Source organism: Nelumbo nucifera, chromosome 2, assembly GCF_055504915.1.
Source record: "Nelumbo nucifera cultivar China Antique chromosome 2, China Antique-T2T, whole genome shotgun sequence".
In the NCBI taxonomy this organism is placed as follows: Eukaryota; Viridiplantae; Streptophyta; class Magnoliopsida; order Proteales; family Nelumbonaceae; genus Nelumbo; species Nelumbo nucifera.
In genome coordinates this window covers 96906466-96924340 of record NC_142650.1, presented here as the reverse complement: position 1 = coordinate 96924340, position 17875 = coordinate 96906466, and the positions used below count along the sequence as shown (strand labels likewise).

The window sequence follows — 17875 nt, the reverse complement described above, 5'->3', positions numbered from 1 at the left end:
TTAGCTTCAATCTGATTTGATGTACTTGTTATTTAGTGGAAATAAATAAAGTGCATGTTTGATTCATGTTGTTTGGTTTAATTCTGTGTAAAACCCTAAAACTGGACATTTATAGAGATTCATGTTAGTTTTAAATGTTCACAGCCGTTGGATAAGTCTGGGGAGATTTATCCTGCCAAGGCTGATGCTGGTATGCCACCAAATGTTGGGATGGCCTGTCTCAGCCACCAGGGTAAGACCCGAGGCACATGCAGTATGGGATTACTTGAATCCTTGAACCGGACCAGATTTCCAGTCTTGCCCTGGACCTTGGAGATAGATGGGCAAAACTAGAAAGTTACACCTGACCCCTAGACTCGATTATGACACTTCACTAGGTGCTGGATCAGGCTGCCTTTGATATGCCAATCAGTGAGATCCTTAGCGGGGATCAAAACCTGGGTATGTTGGGGCAGTTTGAGAATTCATCTGAGTGGGTGATCATAGTGACAGAATCAGCCACTTTGTCGGACAAAGGGTAATGATCGGGAATGCACTCTCTCTGATGGAAACCAAACTGCCGGTAGTTGATTTCAATCGTTGGAATTTTGTTTTGCAAAATTAACATACTTATATTTATATTTACGGTTTCAAAATGTTTGCAAATAGTTTTAATTCCTGGGATCCATGTGAGAGGGGAGTGCAGCACTATTCCTTGCAGCCGAGGGAGAGGTCCTCTCTTGTCGGGCAGTGCTTGATCATTAAAGGCTAAGAGGTTAAGTGTAAGACCATTTAGGATAATACCTGATGGGCTAATCTTGCACCTGCCCACAGTCCCTGGGTTTTTATAAGATGGCTTGGCCCAGGGACCACTTAATGTAAGTGTTGGGCCCATAGGGTCCATATGATGGACTCAAGGGGTTCATTGAGTTTTCAGTGAATTCGGCTGGGCCTTGTATTAAAGGCTAGGCCAAACCCATGTGGCTGGTGTGTAGATCAATGCTTGGGTCTCACCCCATACAAAAAAGCCCAACTGGGTAGCAGATTGGAAAGTAATTAGACACTGAACACTTAATGGGCCAAAAGCCCATTTCGAGGTGGGCTGATATGATCACCCATCCATGGGGCGAATTTGAGATTGAAGTTAGTAAAAGGATTGGGCCTTTAGCCTTATCCACTCTTAGAGACCAAATTCAAATTAGATTTGAATCTGGTAACCTCCTGATAAGATCAGGAGTAACCTAACTCTATCTACAGATAGGATTAAGATAATCCCCTATCCAAATACTGATTTGGATTGGGATGACTCTTGATTTAGGAGGTTTCTTAATCAAGAAAAAAGGAGGAGAAAAACTACCCAATAGAGAGAGAAATACAACAGATTTCGAACCAAGAAAAATTGCAAGAAAGGTTCCTGCGAATTGAGATCAGATCTCATATACTCCAGAAAAGAAGAAGAAGCAGTTCAGCCTTTTTCGGTTTTGGAGTTCTCCTCCTGCCGCCGCCATCTGCCTTTGCAAGATTAGATCTTTGCAGAAAAGGAAAGTCAAGAAATCTGTTCTTGACATCAGTCTTGCAAGAAAAACTGAAAAAGATTCGGTGCTTAGTACTTCCAGAGGATTCTTGTGAAGGATCCAGTGTGTAGGACGCACCCTGCTGGTTCTGTTCCATCCACAACTGTGTCATCTTTAGCAGGAACGGATCTTGGAGCATTCTTTGGGCGTGAACACCAACTTTGGGAGATAGTGCTTCTCCGGATCAGGTATATTCCTCCCATTTGTCTTTTGGTATAGATCTGGTTTGATTATGGTTCAAGTAGGATCCTTGAATATTGTATTCTAAATTTAGGGAATATGATTCCCAGTTGGGAGAAGGTAGGAAAATTTTTGAAATTCGCCCACCCATTCCGCAACCTTTATGGCGTCCATTAGATGGATCCTACCATTCTTTCAGAGCCCAAAAGTACAAATCCAATGACACCAAGATCACCCAAATACAACACCATTTACCCCTTCATCTTAACACCTGAAGCCGAAATTGATTCTAATCATCCGATCAGGATATCTTGATCCTAAACTTCATTTCACATCAAATTAGAAATCCAAAACCATAGGTACTTAGAGACCAAAAATCCAAATCCAACGACATCAAGATCACCCAAATCCAACACCGTTTACCCCTTCATCCTAAGACCCAAAGCCAAAATCGATTTTGATCATTCGATCAAAGTCATTTTGATCTTGAACCTCATTTCACATCAAATCCAAAATCCAAGACCATAGTTATGTAGATCCCTAACATCTAAATCCGATAACTCCAAGATCACCCAAATCCAACATCGTTTGCCCCTTCATCTCAGGACCCGAAGTCGGAATCGATTTAGAATGTCCAATCGGGATCATTTTTTACCCTGAAGCATATTCCACATGAAATCTGAAATCCAAACCTGTAGATGGATAGAGCTCAAAATTTCAAATCCAACAGTACCAAGATCGTCCAATTCTGACACCGTTAGCCCCTCCATCTTGAGACCTGACACTAGACTCAATTCGAGCCTTCCGCTTGGAATCCCCTTCACTATAACTTCGAACCTAAGCGTCCCACAACCAAACCTTTATCGCGGCCTCTAAAAGCATCTTAAAATCCAAGATTTGACCAAGTAGGAGCCTCCAATCAATAAAGGCAATCACCTAAACTTGGAATGTCTAATTCATGTAAATTGGTGAAACCTTCTACTCATTGTCTTGATTGATTGAGAGGACATCTTCTAAAGTTGTCTTGATAGCCCATTCTCTCAATCAATCTCCCTCCAAAAAACCCTTTAAACCTCATCCACTGATCTTCCTAGGCTCCCTATCTCAGCCCTCCATTCCCTTCTCAAAAAATCTATAAATACCCCCTCTCTCACATTCAAGACACACAATCTAGTTTAGGGAGAGATCTCTACTCCCATTAGTCTATAGAAAACCCCCTTCTACGGGTGTGCATGAAAAACTGAAAAATGAATCGAACTGAGAAAATCGAATTGCAAAATGCAGTTAACTGAACCGATTAATTTGGTTTTAGTTTGGAATTTTTGAAAAGTCGAAGGACCGGTTCGGTTTTCAGTTAACCTACAAAAAAACCAATGGTTAACCAAACTGACCAATATATATATTTATATGTATATTTTATATATTTTTTAATATATGTCACATATTTTCTATATATTATATATAAATATATATTCATTATATATATAAATATATACTTATATTATATTTATAATAATCTATTTATAAATATATTATATATATTATATATTTTTAAAATATTTATAATATATTATATATCATTTATTATTTATAATATAATATTTATACATATATTTATATAATATATATTATAAATATAAAAAACCGAAAAACTAAAGAACAGAACCAGTCAAAAACTGAAACCGGCGGACCGATTAACTAGTGGTACTGGTTTGGTTTCGGTTTGGAGAAATGGAAAAACCAGTACCACCGGTTCGGTTTGCAAAATATGCCAATAGTTCGATTAACCGAACCATTGACACCCCTACCCCCTTCATATTCCAAGCAGCCACAAGCTTCCCTAACCTTCATCCATCACATCCAAGGCCTTCCCCACTCACTCTCCAACATCCCTAGAGTCCCCGATTCCGGTATTACGGTCAAAGAACCCCTAGGTCATGCTTACATCTAATGTAGAAGTTATCAAATATCAATCACTCTTCAAGTCAATATGTGGCAGCAGAAATCACAGTCATCCAACAATATTTTCTCCATTTAGAGCTACATATCACACCCAGTGTGGTAATTAATTCTGTTGCATAGAATCATGTTATTGTTTGCATTTGATTTGAATCACGCCTTGTTTGCTTTTGATTTGAAGTTAACCTTCAACCTTCGAGATTGCCTTTTTTTTATTAGTCACCATCTCCATTAGCAATCCTAACCCCACTATCCTCACCTTATTTATTTGTGAGCTTTGTTTCTTTTAAACATTGTTCATCCTTTCTCAATTAGTTAATTGCACCCTTTCATTTTTTATACATTTTGCACCCTTTCATCCGAACATCTTTAGAGTATCATTTCAGCGTAGTTCCATTGACCATGGTTTTCAAAACCGGATGGTTGGATCGGAAAAACCGGGAATCGGTCAGATTTTTGTTTTTCCCAAAAATCAGATTTTCCCTTAAAACCGTTGATTTTGGTCAGTAAACTTCTGACTCGGATGGTTAATTGTTTGAATCGTTCGAACGATTTTAATTATTTTTTATTTTTTAAAATTTTTTTATTTTTTGTCAGAATGGTCCGAATATTCGGTTCGAACAATTGAACCGTTTGACCTAAAAACCGAACCCCTAATCGGTTCGGTCTCCGAATCGATTTTAAAAACCATGACTTTTTTTCTCTCCAAGTCCCATCCTCATATCCTGCTTAGCCATAATGGAGTAGTTTATGGGTTTTTAATTTGGACAGTCTAAAGTTTCAATGACCATTGAATATCACTCAACATTGGCTTCTGCAGGGTTAATATCGGCGTGATTCTGAGCAATTTTGCCCAGGAAGTAGATCTAGTTCTTTCAGTTTCATTGGGAGCTGGAGTACCAGCAGCATGAACATCGATCTCCGCTGATGTATGAAACTTTTTAATTCTCAACTGATTAAAAAAATAAAAGCTAAACAAAACTGACATGGATGGAATATGATAAGGACTCTCATGACAAACCAGACCTTGAATTACTGAGTTATGCCTCATTTATCTATGAACAAGTTCGTCCCTTTATAGGCAAGTTTTAGATAGGCTTTTTCAGTATGATTTACCAAATAAACTGGGAACAAGTTCGTCGGCTCGTTATGGGGACTGGCAGAAGCAAAGAAGAAAAAAACATTTTGAGAGCTAAAGCGCAACACAGCTGGAGTAGCTCAGTTGGTTAGAGCGTGTGGCTGTTAACCGCAAGGTCGAAGGTTCAAACCCTTCTTCTAGCGAATGAAGCTTTTGTTTTAATGAAAATAAGAGTAAATTGAAAGTTCAGGGTACTTAGGTTTTGAGAGTTCAGGTACCTATCTGTGATTTTAAAATGCCGGGCTTGGGCCTAGGTTTTTTGTTAAGGCTCGATGTAGGCCCGGGCCCACATCAAGCCCACAAAATTTAGGATAGGGGTTAGGCCTAATTTTTTAGGCCTGGCCCAGTCTGAATCTTTATGTATATATGTTATTTAAAAATATTTGATAATTGATGTTTTATATATTAAATAGAGATTAATAGAGATTTGTAGGAGATTAAAGATTTTAATCCTACGATCTTAAATCTTACCAAATTCTAATCTAGTATTTAATAAAATATAGAAATTACTAAACCCTAATCTTCTTGACTCTCTCTCTCTCAACAATTCCACAAAACCATCGCCGCACCCAATCTCTCTCTCTCTCTCACCAAAAGACGAATCTTCTAGTGATGAAAACTCCACTGATGAAGATAAATCTGAAGTTTAGAGTGGTTGCAAGTTTTGGGTAAAATTGAAACCATTTTCAATATTTTATTACTTATTTATTTACATTAATTTGAACTATTTTTTCTAGTTTGCTAATATATTTTTTATTTCACTTTTTATTTGTAGGAGTTGAATGGAAGATGAAGCCCCTTATAAAGATGTTTAAAGTTATTTTGTAGATATTACAAGACAATGGGATAGTTATTTTTTTATAGATATTATAGGTTCTAGGTTGATTTTTTGTTGATAGAAGAATTGGTTTGTTAAAATTATCATTTTTAGCATACTAATGACCAATTGAAACTTATAAATTACAAGGTATAATTATTTAATCTTTTATATTAGAAGCTTTTATCTTGATATTAAGTTTAAAGTTTCATATAGGTTACTGTAATCTCCACGACAATAAGTGAAAAACAGTACAATTGTTTAATTTTGGAACTGAAATACAATAATTAGGCCCGGAATCTTGGCCCAACCCAGCCTGGACCCATATAGGGCCGGTCTCGGGCTTATATTTTTAGGCCCATAATGCAGGCTGGGCTGGGCCCCGGCCTAGCTAAGCCCGTTGTTATGAAGGCAAAGCCCGGCCCATGATCACCCCTAGTCCCAGTGGCGAGATGTAGTGTCAAATTATGTGTGAGGCTTGGATGCATATTTTGAAAATTTAAAAAACAATTAAGGGCATTTTTTTATGTGGCAATTAAATTTTCAAGGGTAAAAAACTTAAAGATACCCTAAGTTTTCAAAAATTAATTTAAAGATACACTAAGTTTTTAAAATATACTTAAATATACCATATAGGTTCTGGGTGAAAGCATCTTCCTTGAACAAAAAGACAACCTTTACATTCAACTGATTTCAGATGGGAAGTTCATCAAAAGACATTCCTACCTAACCAAGGAGATGTTACAACCATTTCACGTTAATTTGCCAATCAATAGTTATATCCTTATAGTTTCATGTTTAGGTATCCTTTGTCAGACTCAGTCTCATGGGGTGAATCACTAGGTGAATTACTTGTTTTTCCTCTTTTGGTTTAGAAAGCAAATTAGAGTACGTCTTTGGTTTGAAATTTGAAAGGAAATGAAAGACAACAGGGTCATAAGGTATGTTTAAGTCCTCTTGATCAACTAAGGGTGTATTTAAGCCAATTACTAAAAATTCAGTTTACCCATTTTTAACAAGGTATATAACATGCTATATTTAACTAATTTAGTGAAACCACAACCCTAGAAAAAATCTTATCCTTTAAACTTAAAACACTTCATGCATATACATTCATAGATTCACCATTCAAGCATGACATACTATACAAACATGTTTATATATCAAATATCAATAACATGTCAGGTTCAGCTTGGGTCAGGTTGCAAGGCTTCAACAAGGTTTTTAAAAACGAATCGGAAACAGAATCGGTCAAGGGACCAGTTTTTGGTTAAGCAATTCAACCGTTCAGGTCGAACAGTTCGACCCAGGACATTATAAATAAATTAAAAACAAAAATATATTTATAAATAATAAAAAAATAGCATAAATTAAATAAAAACAGAAAAAGTATAGAAAATAAAACTATCTAAATACAAAAGTTATACAGTACAAAATACATAAAAAATATAAAAATAAAATACAGAAAAAACACAAAAAATAAATAAAAAAATATAGAAAAATAAAACTATCTAAATAATTAACAATTAAGGAAACCAACAGATTATTAGATAACTATGACATTGTTGAAGGGCCTTAGTAGAACACTAGATCTTCTTGTATCCATAAATTAAGAATCTGAGACTGAATTCAATTAGCTTTACTCTGGAAATCCTCATCATCATCTCTAACTCCAAAGACTGCATGAAAAAGAACTAGAGGTAATCCAATGCCAAGTGACAAAAGAAGGTGAATCACAGCATGTGTGCGGATGAGCTCAACAATGGTCACGATGACAAAGATTCTAATGCCAAGGACAGGACTAAGCGCTTAATTAAATTGGCAACCAACGGGGCAGTGACAAGAAGTCAGGAAGCAATAGAAAATCAGTTAAGCTTGTAATTTGTATCATCGGAAGAACCAGAATATATCCAGTTTTGAAAATGCCACCACTGTCAATAAGGTCCCAAACACCAAAGGTCTTTGCAAGAGGCTCAGAAAGATTATGGCCCAGACAGTGAGAGCATAAGATAACCCCGCCGAATCCTGAAAAATGGGTTCTTGGGGAAGCGTGGTAGGGGAGGGTAGGGGCTGTCGCCGCTTGATAGAGGTAGAAGCCCGGGCCACCAGAGCTATCTACGTCGAGTGTGTCGATTGAAAGAGGAGGGGAGACAACTCAAATGCCAGTGCAGAAAGAGACGTACCGTTCAAAGCTTCTAAGATCCATTGCTCGATTTTGCATATTCTGCAGAGAGACTTGCGAGGGCAGATCCAAGTTGGTTGGTCCGGAAAGTCATGGGAGAGGCAGGCTAAGTGAAATAGGTTCGCACTGCGGCAGCTTCTGGGCTAATTGGGGCTGCAAATTTTCTGCGTTTTTGAGCTATGAATTCCTTGACATGCTCAAGCTTGGCTACCACTGCCCCCGCCATGGCACCAGCAACAAAGATGGTCACCGCCGATAATGGTGGTGTGGTCGTTCTAACCCCGAGCATTCGTAATATTTGGGGTCAGGGTTATAGGAGTCATTTTATTTTTTGTTTTTTTATTTTATTTAAATCAACGAAAATAAAAAATATAACCTGCAAACTGCTGCTCAGGTTGAACGGTTTAGCGGTTCGACTGCACGGGTCAGCGGTTTTCTAACTTTTTCAACGGTTTTTAAAGAATTGTCAGTTTATAGTATAACCGGACCCACGGTCCTGACCGGTTATCGGGTTTTTCGGTCCGACCGTCCGGTCCGGTCCGATTTTGAAAATCATGGTCAACCCTAACCTTAGCAAAGTCGAATCAGGTGCAAACTTTTAAATCCAAACCCTGATTCAACCTTCATTCCAATCCAATCCAACCTAGTGTTGGCTAAGACGGTGTTCGGTAGTGCTGAATTGACCACCAAACACTGAAAAACTTGCTTTTTCAGCGCTCATTGATCATTCATTCGGTTGCATCTCCGAATGCCGCCAATGTAGCTTTGAATTTTTAGATGGCAAGCTATTTCCGAGTGCATTCTCAGCTAGCGCATTAAATATTTTTTCCTGTATTGTTTCCTTCAAAAATTCAAACATTTCAAAACTACTCTTGTGTTCTCTCATCCCAACCTTAAAACCCTTAAAACCCTTTATGCACTTTGACTATTGCTATTCCATTATTGAATACGGTAGATCAGAGGTATAAATCAGATCGTGTTAAGCTAACAGGACATGACCATAGTATGAGCCCTGGCGGGCCTAGGCTGGCTATGCCATCGGCTTGGCCTTGGGCCAAGCCATGAGAGGCATATTTTTTTTTTTTAATTTTGAAAAAAAAATGAAAATTTTAAAATAAGTTCACAAAATAGACAAAAAATTGAAAAATTAAAATTTTATTTTATATGAATTTTGATGTATACAGTTGTTTATAAATGAAATAATAAAATGAAATTAAAAATATTATTATGTATATTATATATTTTTATATATAATTATTATTACATACACATATACATATATATATATATATATGGTCCATGCCACGCCATGTGCCCGTGCTAGCGTGATCTAATTTGTCATGACGTGTCATGCCTGCCCGCAGGCCTAAAAATCCAAGTCCAACATGACCTGAATTACAAATCTACGATCGGCGAATTTCATTAGTGTTTAAGCTTGAAAAAAGAAGTAGAGGTAGGTTATTACTATTATTTTATAAATCTCTTATTTTTTACGCCTTTATTATATTTATATTTATTTTTATTGTTTTACCTTTTTGATAGTTTTTAATATTTATGTCTATTTAGTATATTTTATTTTCATTTTATGTTATTTTTAATACTATTACATGATTTCTTTATATTTATTAGTTTTTTATTACATCATTATTGTCTTTTTTACATTACTATTATAATTATAATACTTTTTACTATATTATTTCTTTTTACATTAATATTTTTTCGCTAACAAGAGTTGTTTAGAAAGCAAAAAGCACAAAAGGAGAGTGAGAGCAAGAGCTTGATTACACTTAATTGCACATACCTTGTGAAGGCATGAAGGTGCCTATTTATAGGCCTTAGGGTCCAAGAGACATACTTGGGATATCTAGGAGCAATAGGCCTTATCAACCCGTTATCCTCAAAGCACATTGCACCGGTCTTGGCGATAATCCTCGTCCAATCTCTTTGAATCTTTTGGGGATCGAGGTCATCCTTGCCAGGTGGGTGACGTATCGCCATCGATTTCAGAACTAATAGGTGTGCTAATCAGATAAAGACAACCCACCACGTAGGTCGGTACCCCGGAGGTTAGTTGGCTATTCTAGTCATTGGCTGCCCAGGTCAGGGAGGTTAAGCCAACACCCGAAATCCTCAGCTTGTTCTCCCAAAGTGATATGCTCCACTTAGCTGAGGGGTGACCTATTGGTCTTCCCTAGGTCGAAATGTAGGTCAAGTTAGCCGGTTTAGGCTGACTTGACTCGATCCAACTTACCCCCACATGGCGTTGAGGTGTCTTTAGGCGGTTCAGATTCACCATGCGCCTCATCGTGATTAGTTGGCCAAATTACCCCTCATAACCTTTATTGTTTCATTTTTCTATATTTGGTTATATTTATAATAATTTTTACTATTTTGTCATTTTTATATTATTTTTTATTTTTATTGATTTTTATCATATTTTGTATTTTGTATTATTTTTGTAATATTTTATAATATCCTATTACTTTATTCCTTTTCATTTACTTTCATTTAAATAATGACTTTAAGAGGTAGATATATAAATTTCTCAGGTGTCAGATTACTGAACAACCCCACTGTATTCAAATGTTTGTAAAAGCATAAAAGTAAATTTTTCTCTAAATACTTTAAGAGTTTTTTTCAAAGATTTTTTTATTTTTAGACTTCAGACTTCAGATTTACCAAATGCCACTTAAGTTGTGCCACTAGTTATTAATAATGAAAAATCACTTGCATTTGAGAATCCACTTTCGCCTAAAACTTCCACAGAGAACCCACTTTCTCAAGAGCCTCATAGAGGCTAGAGGTGTCAACAAGATTCAAAAATCTAGTTTTGAATTTAAGATTCAACATAATCAAATTAAATTCATATAATTTGAATATCATAATTGGCCAAATTTGGATATGACATAATTCGATTAGATAAATATCAAAATCGACTGATTATTTAATTCTTATATAATATATAAAATAATCAAATATTTTATAAATTTATATATAATATTTAAACTATATAAATAAAAGATTTATTTTATATATTTATTAATTTCCTAAAATAATTAATCAACCGAATTCGAATCGAACCAAATATTTGAATATTTAATTGAATTTGAGTTGAACATTGATTTTCAATATCCAGCGGATATGAAATCAAATTCTGAATATCAAACTTTCTAATTAGATTTAAATTCGCATATTTCTTGATTCGATTCAAGGGGGTTAGGATCTGTTGGTTACTTTATTAACTAGGTCATTTAAGGGTGGAATTTGAGTGGGCTTGGACTTGGTATTTGATAAAATTTGAATGGACCTGATCCGATGCTGTGAGACTTGTTCAAATCGGATACTCGACTTGCATTCCTAGGAACCATTCTTGGATCCGCAATAGGATTTCACCTTACAAAAAATCATTCCAACATATGATCTGTGTCTACACATCTCATACATGACGGTAGACCTGGCAATTGGGTTGGGTGGGTCGGATTCGGGTTGGGTTGAGTTGCCAAATGCTAGACCCTAACCCTAAATGTTCGGGTTAGGGTTGACCCATGGGTCAATTCGAGTCATCCCAAAACATAATTAAAATTAAAAAAAATAAAGAAAAATTACATTTAATGTCAAAATTAAAAGAATTAACCTTAAATTTTCAAATATAAAATAAAAAACTTAAACACTTAACAATTTAAAGAGTAAACAGTAAAATGTAAAAAATGGAAACTTCTAACAATGCATAAATAATCCTAATTAGACTTGACAATCGGGTCTGCGGGCTGACCCATGACCCAACCCAGTTTTTTTAGGTCGGGTTGGGTTGGATCGTTTTCACGTTCGGGTAGCTAAATATGAGACCCTAACCCTGTTTTTTCGAGTTGGGTTGGATCAACTTTTTACCAGTCTACATGACGGTCCTACTTATGTTGAGATTTGCCAACACAGATCATATTGAAAGAGTGTTGGGACGGTTTGTGTTGGGAGGAGATCTCAATTCTTACTTGTGTATGCTATTTACATGCAGTATGTACGTATGCTTGAAAGCGTGTTTCTACGAGGGATCCAGCAATTAAGCCACTAGTGGATAACCAAAGGATCCGGAGTGTATCAAAGGACTCTGAGAACTGATCTGAACGTACCACAACGATTGGGAAGTGATCAAGGCACCCTAACCAACTGGAGGTGAGTCCGGATCTGCTCCTCACAGAGCGCGCGTCACACTGACCTCACAGCCTGTCCTGACCATACATCGGGAACGTCTCCAGTATTTGTATTTATTATTCATGGGAGATATTTCCAATACAAGATGGGATGTGGTTGTAAGGTCGGTATGAGACACTCTTTGTGAGAAGCAGATCCCAATTCACTGGAGGTGACCTCCTCTTCCAACTTTTGCTGTATCCTTTTTCTTTTGTTCTTTCACTATCTTAAGCACTGCTGTAAATAACTTAGGTATTGGCTAGCGTTGAGGATCAATCCAACTATCCAAGCTTAAAACGAACTACACAAACACAATCCAACTGGGGTGCTCATTCATCAAGTAAGCTAAGGCGTTTCAAGTAGTGGAATCAAGTTGGATCAAATTTTGGCTGGTAACAAAAAAGACTTGAATTATGAGAAGCCAACTCTCAAATTCTTCAACCCAAATACAACTAATTAGATGGATAAGCCTGTTCAGTTAAAATGTTAAAGGTAGAAACTATAAAAGATTGAAAAAAGAAAAAAGAAACTGATCACAGCATATTAATTGTTGGGCTTGCCAACGCCTCAATCTAAATTACTCAAATTTGGACTCTTAAGGCGAAGCCTGTTAGAGTCAACAGTACTGTCTTTTGTAACTCAACTTATTCATTATAAATATAAAGTGGGTCGGCTAAAGTGAGTGATTTTTTCTCTTCTAGCCCAACCCTTATTCTCTTTCTCTTCTTGTGCAAGAAGGACTAGTACCAAGCACCAAACTTGGTACAAAACCTACTGGGACTCAGAGTTTGTGGTCTGGAATTTGCAAGTTTGGAGCAGATTCTAGAGTGGAGTCCACCCTGCAACCATGCATGCGTCAGGGTCCCTGTAGTGGAATCCCCAGGCTTGATGTGAATCCTCAAAACTGGATGGAGTCCACACGTTTCAGGTGGAGTCCGGACTCTGACAATCTGATCATAATGTTTTTTGCGTACAAATTCTGATTATAAACCTATTTTCCTCCATATATTGCCTCGAGTACAATGTCGACATGACAAGTGAGAGCCAATTTGCTTGTTGGCTTGAATAAATCAACTACCTCACCGACAATCCAAGCTAGCTAGGCCTAATAGTGATCCTTAGGAGCTTCAGATTTGACACAACGCTTGATCCATATTACTAGAAATTACATGGTGAACTCCATGACAAAATAAAGCAAATCAAATGCTTAAGTTGGTCTTTGCAAGGTGAATTCAAAATCTCCAGCAAATGATCACATACCCATAAAAATTTGGTTATAGATGTTTTGGGTAAAAGAGTTTTGCACCAGAATGCTTGACCAGACATGATTTAATAACCAAAGGGTAAGGGTAGGAATTTCTTGTAAGGTACCAAGTACCAAATCCCGACCAGTGGTAGTTATGAAAACTCTCTGACAAAACAATTCAATTGACCTATAAGGGAATCTTGTTTCTGATCTTGGCTTTTTTTCTGGTCCAGTTTGCAGATTTTATACCTCTAGTTTACTTTGGAATTTTATAAATATGGATAGAAGCAGAAATAAATGCAAAGTAGGATTAGTTATAGGCCATTATCCAATGTTGGTCCTAGCTATCTAGGGTACGTTGGGAAGGGTAAATTGGATTAGTTAATAATTATAATTTGAGATGGAGTTCCATGCATTACTTGATTGAGACTTGGTGTCATAATATTGTTCTTCTGAATTGTTGATATTTTAAGTTTGGAGTATGGGAACCTGAAATTTGTTTGTATGGTTTCATTTGAACTAAAGCACTTCTTTGTGTCATAATGTTCTTCTGAATATTGGTATTTTAAAGATGGAGTATGGCCGGGGAACCAGAAATTTGTTTGTATGGCATCATTTGAATTGGTGTTGTATTTTTTATTTTATTTTTTTTTGTGTTATAATGTTCTTCTGCATGAACCATTCTTTTTTAGGACTAACATATTATAGTGTTTCATTTAAGGCCAACCATGCCTTCTACACAGTACACACAAAGGCAAAGAACCCGCCAAACCTTCTGCAAAGAATTTTCAGCAATCTGCAATTTACACCACTAAATGAACACAAGCCAATTAACCTTCCCCTAGAAAAATATAAAATAAAATGAAACAGAAAAGACCCTATCAGAAATTAAATTTCCTCATAAATTTTTCAAGGACCAACAAATAATAAGATATTCACAAGTCCCTCTTCACTGAACCAATAAGAGATTCTGCTTCACTCAAGTTTTAAGGATATCTATAAGGTCCTTTCTAAGATATCATTTCTGAAACCATAATGTATTGAACTTGAAGCTTCTGGATTATAGTATTGGATTTGGTAAACAATCCAACAATCAATGAGACATGGTTACTTGGAAGAAAGTCAGCGAAATGCTTTGTGTTGGTCCCAATTTGGCAATGAGAATAAAGAATCAAGGCTGAGGTCTTTGGCTGGCTGGTATGATTTTATTGGAACTGGTATACCTTTAATGCGTGGAGACCTCTGTTGACAACTTGGCTTGGTAGTCCTATTGGTACAAGTTGCACTACTGCCATTTGAAGAACAAAAGGAAAATCCATGCTTAGATGGTGAACCATGATCAGAGTAAGGATCTGCAGCTCCCAGCCTTTGCTTTGGTGTGCTAATTGACCTCACCTTCGCTTTGGCAGATTCGGTTGCAGCCATGTAACTTGGAAGAGAAGGAAAGCCAGAACAAGGATCATTTTCTACACAGCTCCTTTTTGATTGATGAAATGATCTCCTTGGGAGCAACATTGGGGAGTTAAATCCTTCTAATTGTTCATACTTTTGCAGCTCTCTTGATCTAAGCAGTTTTCCTCCCTCAATTTCTCTGTCGATTGCATCTAAATAGGCGACTCGGTCAAAATTCTCTAGTTGTTTCCTTTTCCATGCTTGGGCATCCACCCATTGTTCCAACCAATCACTGAACACACCATCTACATTATTTGGTTCGAGTTCTGTTCGTCTCCTCTCCTGAGGAATATTCACTCAATGTCAAAATTCTAAATAAGGCTAGATAATTTGAAGGAAACAAAGCAACACAGGCATACCCGATAGCTGTATGAGTATCTTTTTATACGTTCTCTCTTGATCATGGCTTCTTGCTTGCTTAGCAACACAGCATTAGTTTCTTCCTTAGAAAGCAAGCTGTCATCCCATCTTCTCTGACTTTCCAGTTTGAGCTGCTCCAACTACAATTTTAAGCAACCAAAAATACAGAGGCATAATCAAATTTTTAACATAGACATCTCATCTTTCAATGCCCAATAGACAAGGTTCAATATAACTGGAACTCATCTCACTGAAATGCATGAAACAGTAATATCCCACCCCCACATACCCTTGTTTCAATGTCTTCTGATTCCTTATTTGGCACCATCAACTCTTTCTTCTCTTCTGTCAAATTATCCTCCATTCCAAGTCTCTTTGCACACACCTGTGATTGGATCTTTACAAGGGACTGCAAATTCTTTAAAGTGGTCATTGCTTGGCGTCTCACAGCTCGACCTCGAACAATGGCTTGGAGCCTCACAAGTGCCTTCAATGCACGCAATGCTTTCCTTGCCTGTAATACTTGCCAAAATGAATTCATAGATAGAATGCAGTAGGCAGAGTTGGAAAGACCAACATAAGATTAGGCATTACTTTTGTATCTATACATAGTACATAGAATATGTCAGTTTATGAATTACTCTAACATGAGTTCAATAAGCTTACAAGGTAACCACGGAATGCAGTTTGAATTTTAATAGCAGCCCATTCTTGGCTTCTCCCCTCACATAGATTATGTGATTGAGGGGTTCCCCTGAGACGTACAACCTCAGCAGCAGCCTGAGCTGCTGCAACTGCAGCCTCAGCAGCTGCTGCAGTTGCAATTGCAACAGTCACTGCATGCTTGCTCTGCTCTTGTTCTACCTCACTTGGTGTCTTCTCCTTTGATGTTGATGCTTCTTCAAGTACATGAAGGCGCTTCACCTTAAACTTTCCAAAGCACCATCTCCACCTCTTCTCCTCCTGAGAATGGTTACAAGCATTAACAGTCAAATAAATTTCTTTGGTTGAAATTGAATTTGCACAATCAATGAAACCCAAAATACATGTACCTTCTCTGGTTCAGTCTTGGATTCTGAAATAAAGAGTCTTCTCACCAGATTAAAGCAGCACCTCTTCTTTGCCATTGAAGAACCATCACATCACATCACATCATACCATTACAGAGAGAACGTGAAAGATGGGCAGATATAATGGTATCTAGCAAACCCTCTCTGAAACCGTTCAAACATATCAATTTTAAAAGATAACAAAACAATCAGAACCCGATGACTCATATTCACAATAACTAGACCAAATTCACAGAGCCATCGAAATTAAGACAGAAAATCTAATGCAATTAGAAGACCAGAATCAGATCTAGAAACAAAATAAATAGATAAAAGAAAGAAACAGAGCCATCGAAATTAAATTTTGTAGCCCGAAGTTTGTGCATCAAATCCGAGGAACTCTTTTACCCACTTAAACGAAGCATACAAGATTAGTGAATCAAACCAGAAGAATGGCATCAAGCAGCTGAATTCCTAGATCCACAGATTCATGCCCAACACAAAACCCAGAAAGAACAACGTTAAATCCAGAGAAATCCCATGATTGTACCTGAAGAAACTGCACCAGAAATGGATTGTAACAGACCCAACTCCCGGAACCACTCCAATTCCCAACTGGGAATTCCTCAACTCTGTGATCTGGAGAAACACCCAAAGCCTGCAGAAGTAATCATCATTGGATAATAATCGAGGTGGGTTTCCTATTCGCTGCTTAATTTTCCTTACTTTTTCTATCTTCTTTTGAAGGATGAACTCAGCTACCTCAAATGTGGGCCTGAAGACGAGAACTGTCGGGAAAAAGCCAGACCCGTTTCTCTTCAATGATGCAGTATTGTAGTAGTGCAGCTACTTTCTTAAGACTGTGACAAGGTCTATTTTAACTTCTAGTGCTCCTTGCTCTTCTCCTACTCTCGCTTTCCTTCCTCTTAACTGTCACTGATATCTTTAATTCCAAGATCGAAATGACTGTATTACCCCTCTTTAGCTTTCGAAAGTGATCCATCATGGATAATACTGCTTCACCATCATACTCATACATACATGTCAACTGTTGACATTGGAACTTGATAGATAGAGCCATATCATGATATCAATTTATCAACCTCTCTCTCTCTCTCTGAGAAATTTTAAGTCACCGACTCACCATTCAGCCATTCACCAACTGGGGATAAAATCTACAGTCCACCTGTGTTTCCGTGGAATCCTAAAGGCAGAACAGAACACAAAAGATAAATCAATAATTAAATATTAATTTAGTTGCATACTAAATTATGTGGAGGAGGAGGCTTTGTCATGGGATTATTAAACCCATAAACTGAGTGGGTCCATGGATTAATTTACGAAAACTCATCAGCTCTAAGTAGGATTTCATACTTCTAGATTTCTTTTCTCTTCACATAAATTCAAAGCTCTCAAGAAAAATTTAGGCTGTGTTTAAGAATATTCTCCCTCTTGTCTTCTGCCAAACAAAACGTCGCTTTGGGAAATAACCCTTCTTACTGTTTTTTGGTCTAGGCCATGTCTTTGCTGGGGCCAACCAAATTATGTGTCTGGAGCCTCTGAGTATATAAATATTAACACTTGACAAGTCAATTATATATGTTTTTGTTTGGTTGACATGACAAATAATCAGATGGAAGCACTATAACAGTGTTTTCAAAATCGGACAGGAACAGATGGTCGGGCTGGAAAACTAGGAATTGATCATCTGATCAGTTCCATTTTATCTAAAGACTGTTTTTTAATCAAAA

At 37.0% G+C, this 17875-nt stretch overlaps 1 protein-coding gene and 1 non-coding gene across 2 annotated transcripts; one reads left to right on the top strand and one right to left on the bottom strand.

The window, feature by feature from the left end:
- Positions 1 to 4899: 4899 nt before the first annotated feature.
- Positions 4900 to 4973, top strand: TRNAN-GUU (transfer RNA asparagine (anticodon GUU)). Its single transcript has one exon. It is a non-coding gene; the product is annotated as a tRNA-Asn (tRNA).
- Positions 4974 to 14017: 9044 nt separating this feature from the next.
- Positions 14018 to 17031, bottom strand: LOC104589880 (protein IQ-DOMAIN 11-like). The gene is made up of 6 exons (XM_010248328.3): positions 16675 to 17031; positions 16128 to 16289; positions 15742 to 16038; positions 15365 to 15589; positions 15075 to 15215; positions 14018 to 14997 (listed from the first exon to the last, which is right to left on the bottom strand). Exons 2-6 carry the CDS (start codon positions 16200 to 16202, stop codon positions 14386 to 14388), a joined length of 1350 nt encoding a protein of 449 aa, XP_010246630.1. The 5' UTR covers positions 16203 to 16289; positions 16675 to 17031; the 3' UTR covers positions 14018 to 14385.
- Positions 17032 to 17875: the final 844 nt, after the last annotated feature.

Bases quoted from the DNA above. Each gene is read 5' to 3' on its own strand.
- LOC104589880 (XM_010248328.3), bottom strand. From the start codon at position 16,202: ATGGCAAAGAAGAGGTGCTGCTTTAATCTGGTGAGAAGACTCTTTATT. The intron at 15,216-15,364 runs GTATGTGGGGGT...TTAAAATTGTAG, and splicing joins CAGAAGACATTGAAACAAGG to TTGGAGCAGCTCAAACTGGA. The intron at 14,998-15,074 runs GTATGCCTGTGT...AATATTCCTCAG, and splicing joins GATACTCATACAGCTATCGG to GAGAGGAGACGAACAGAACT.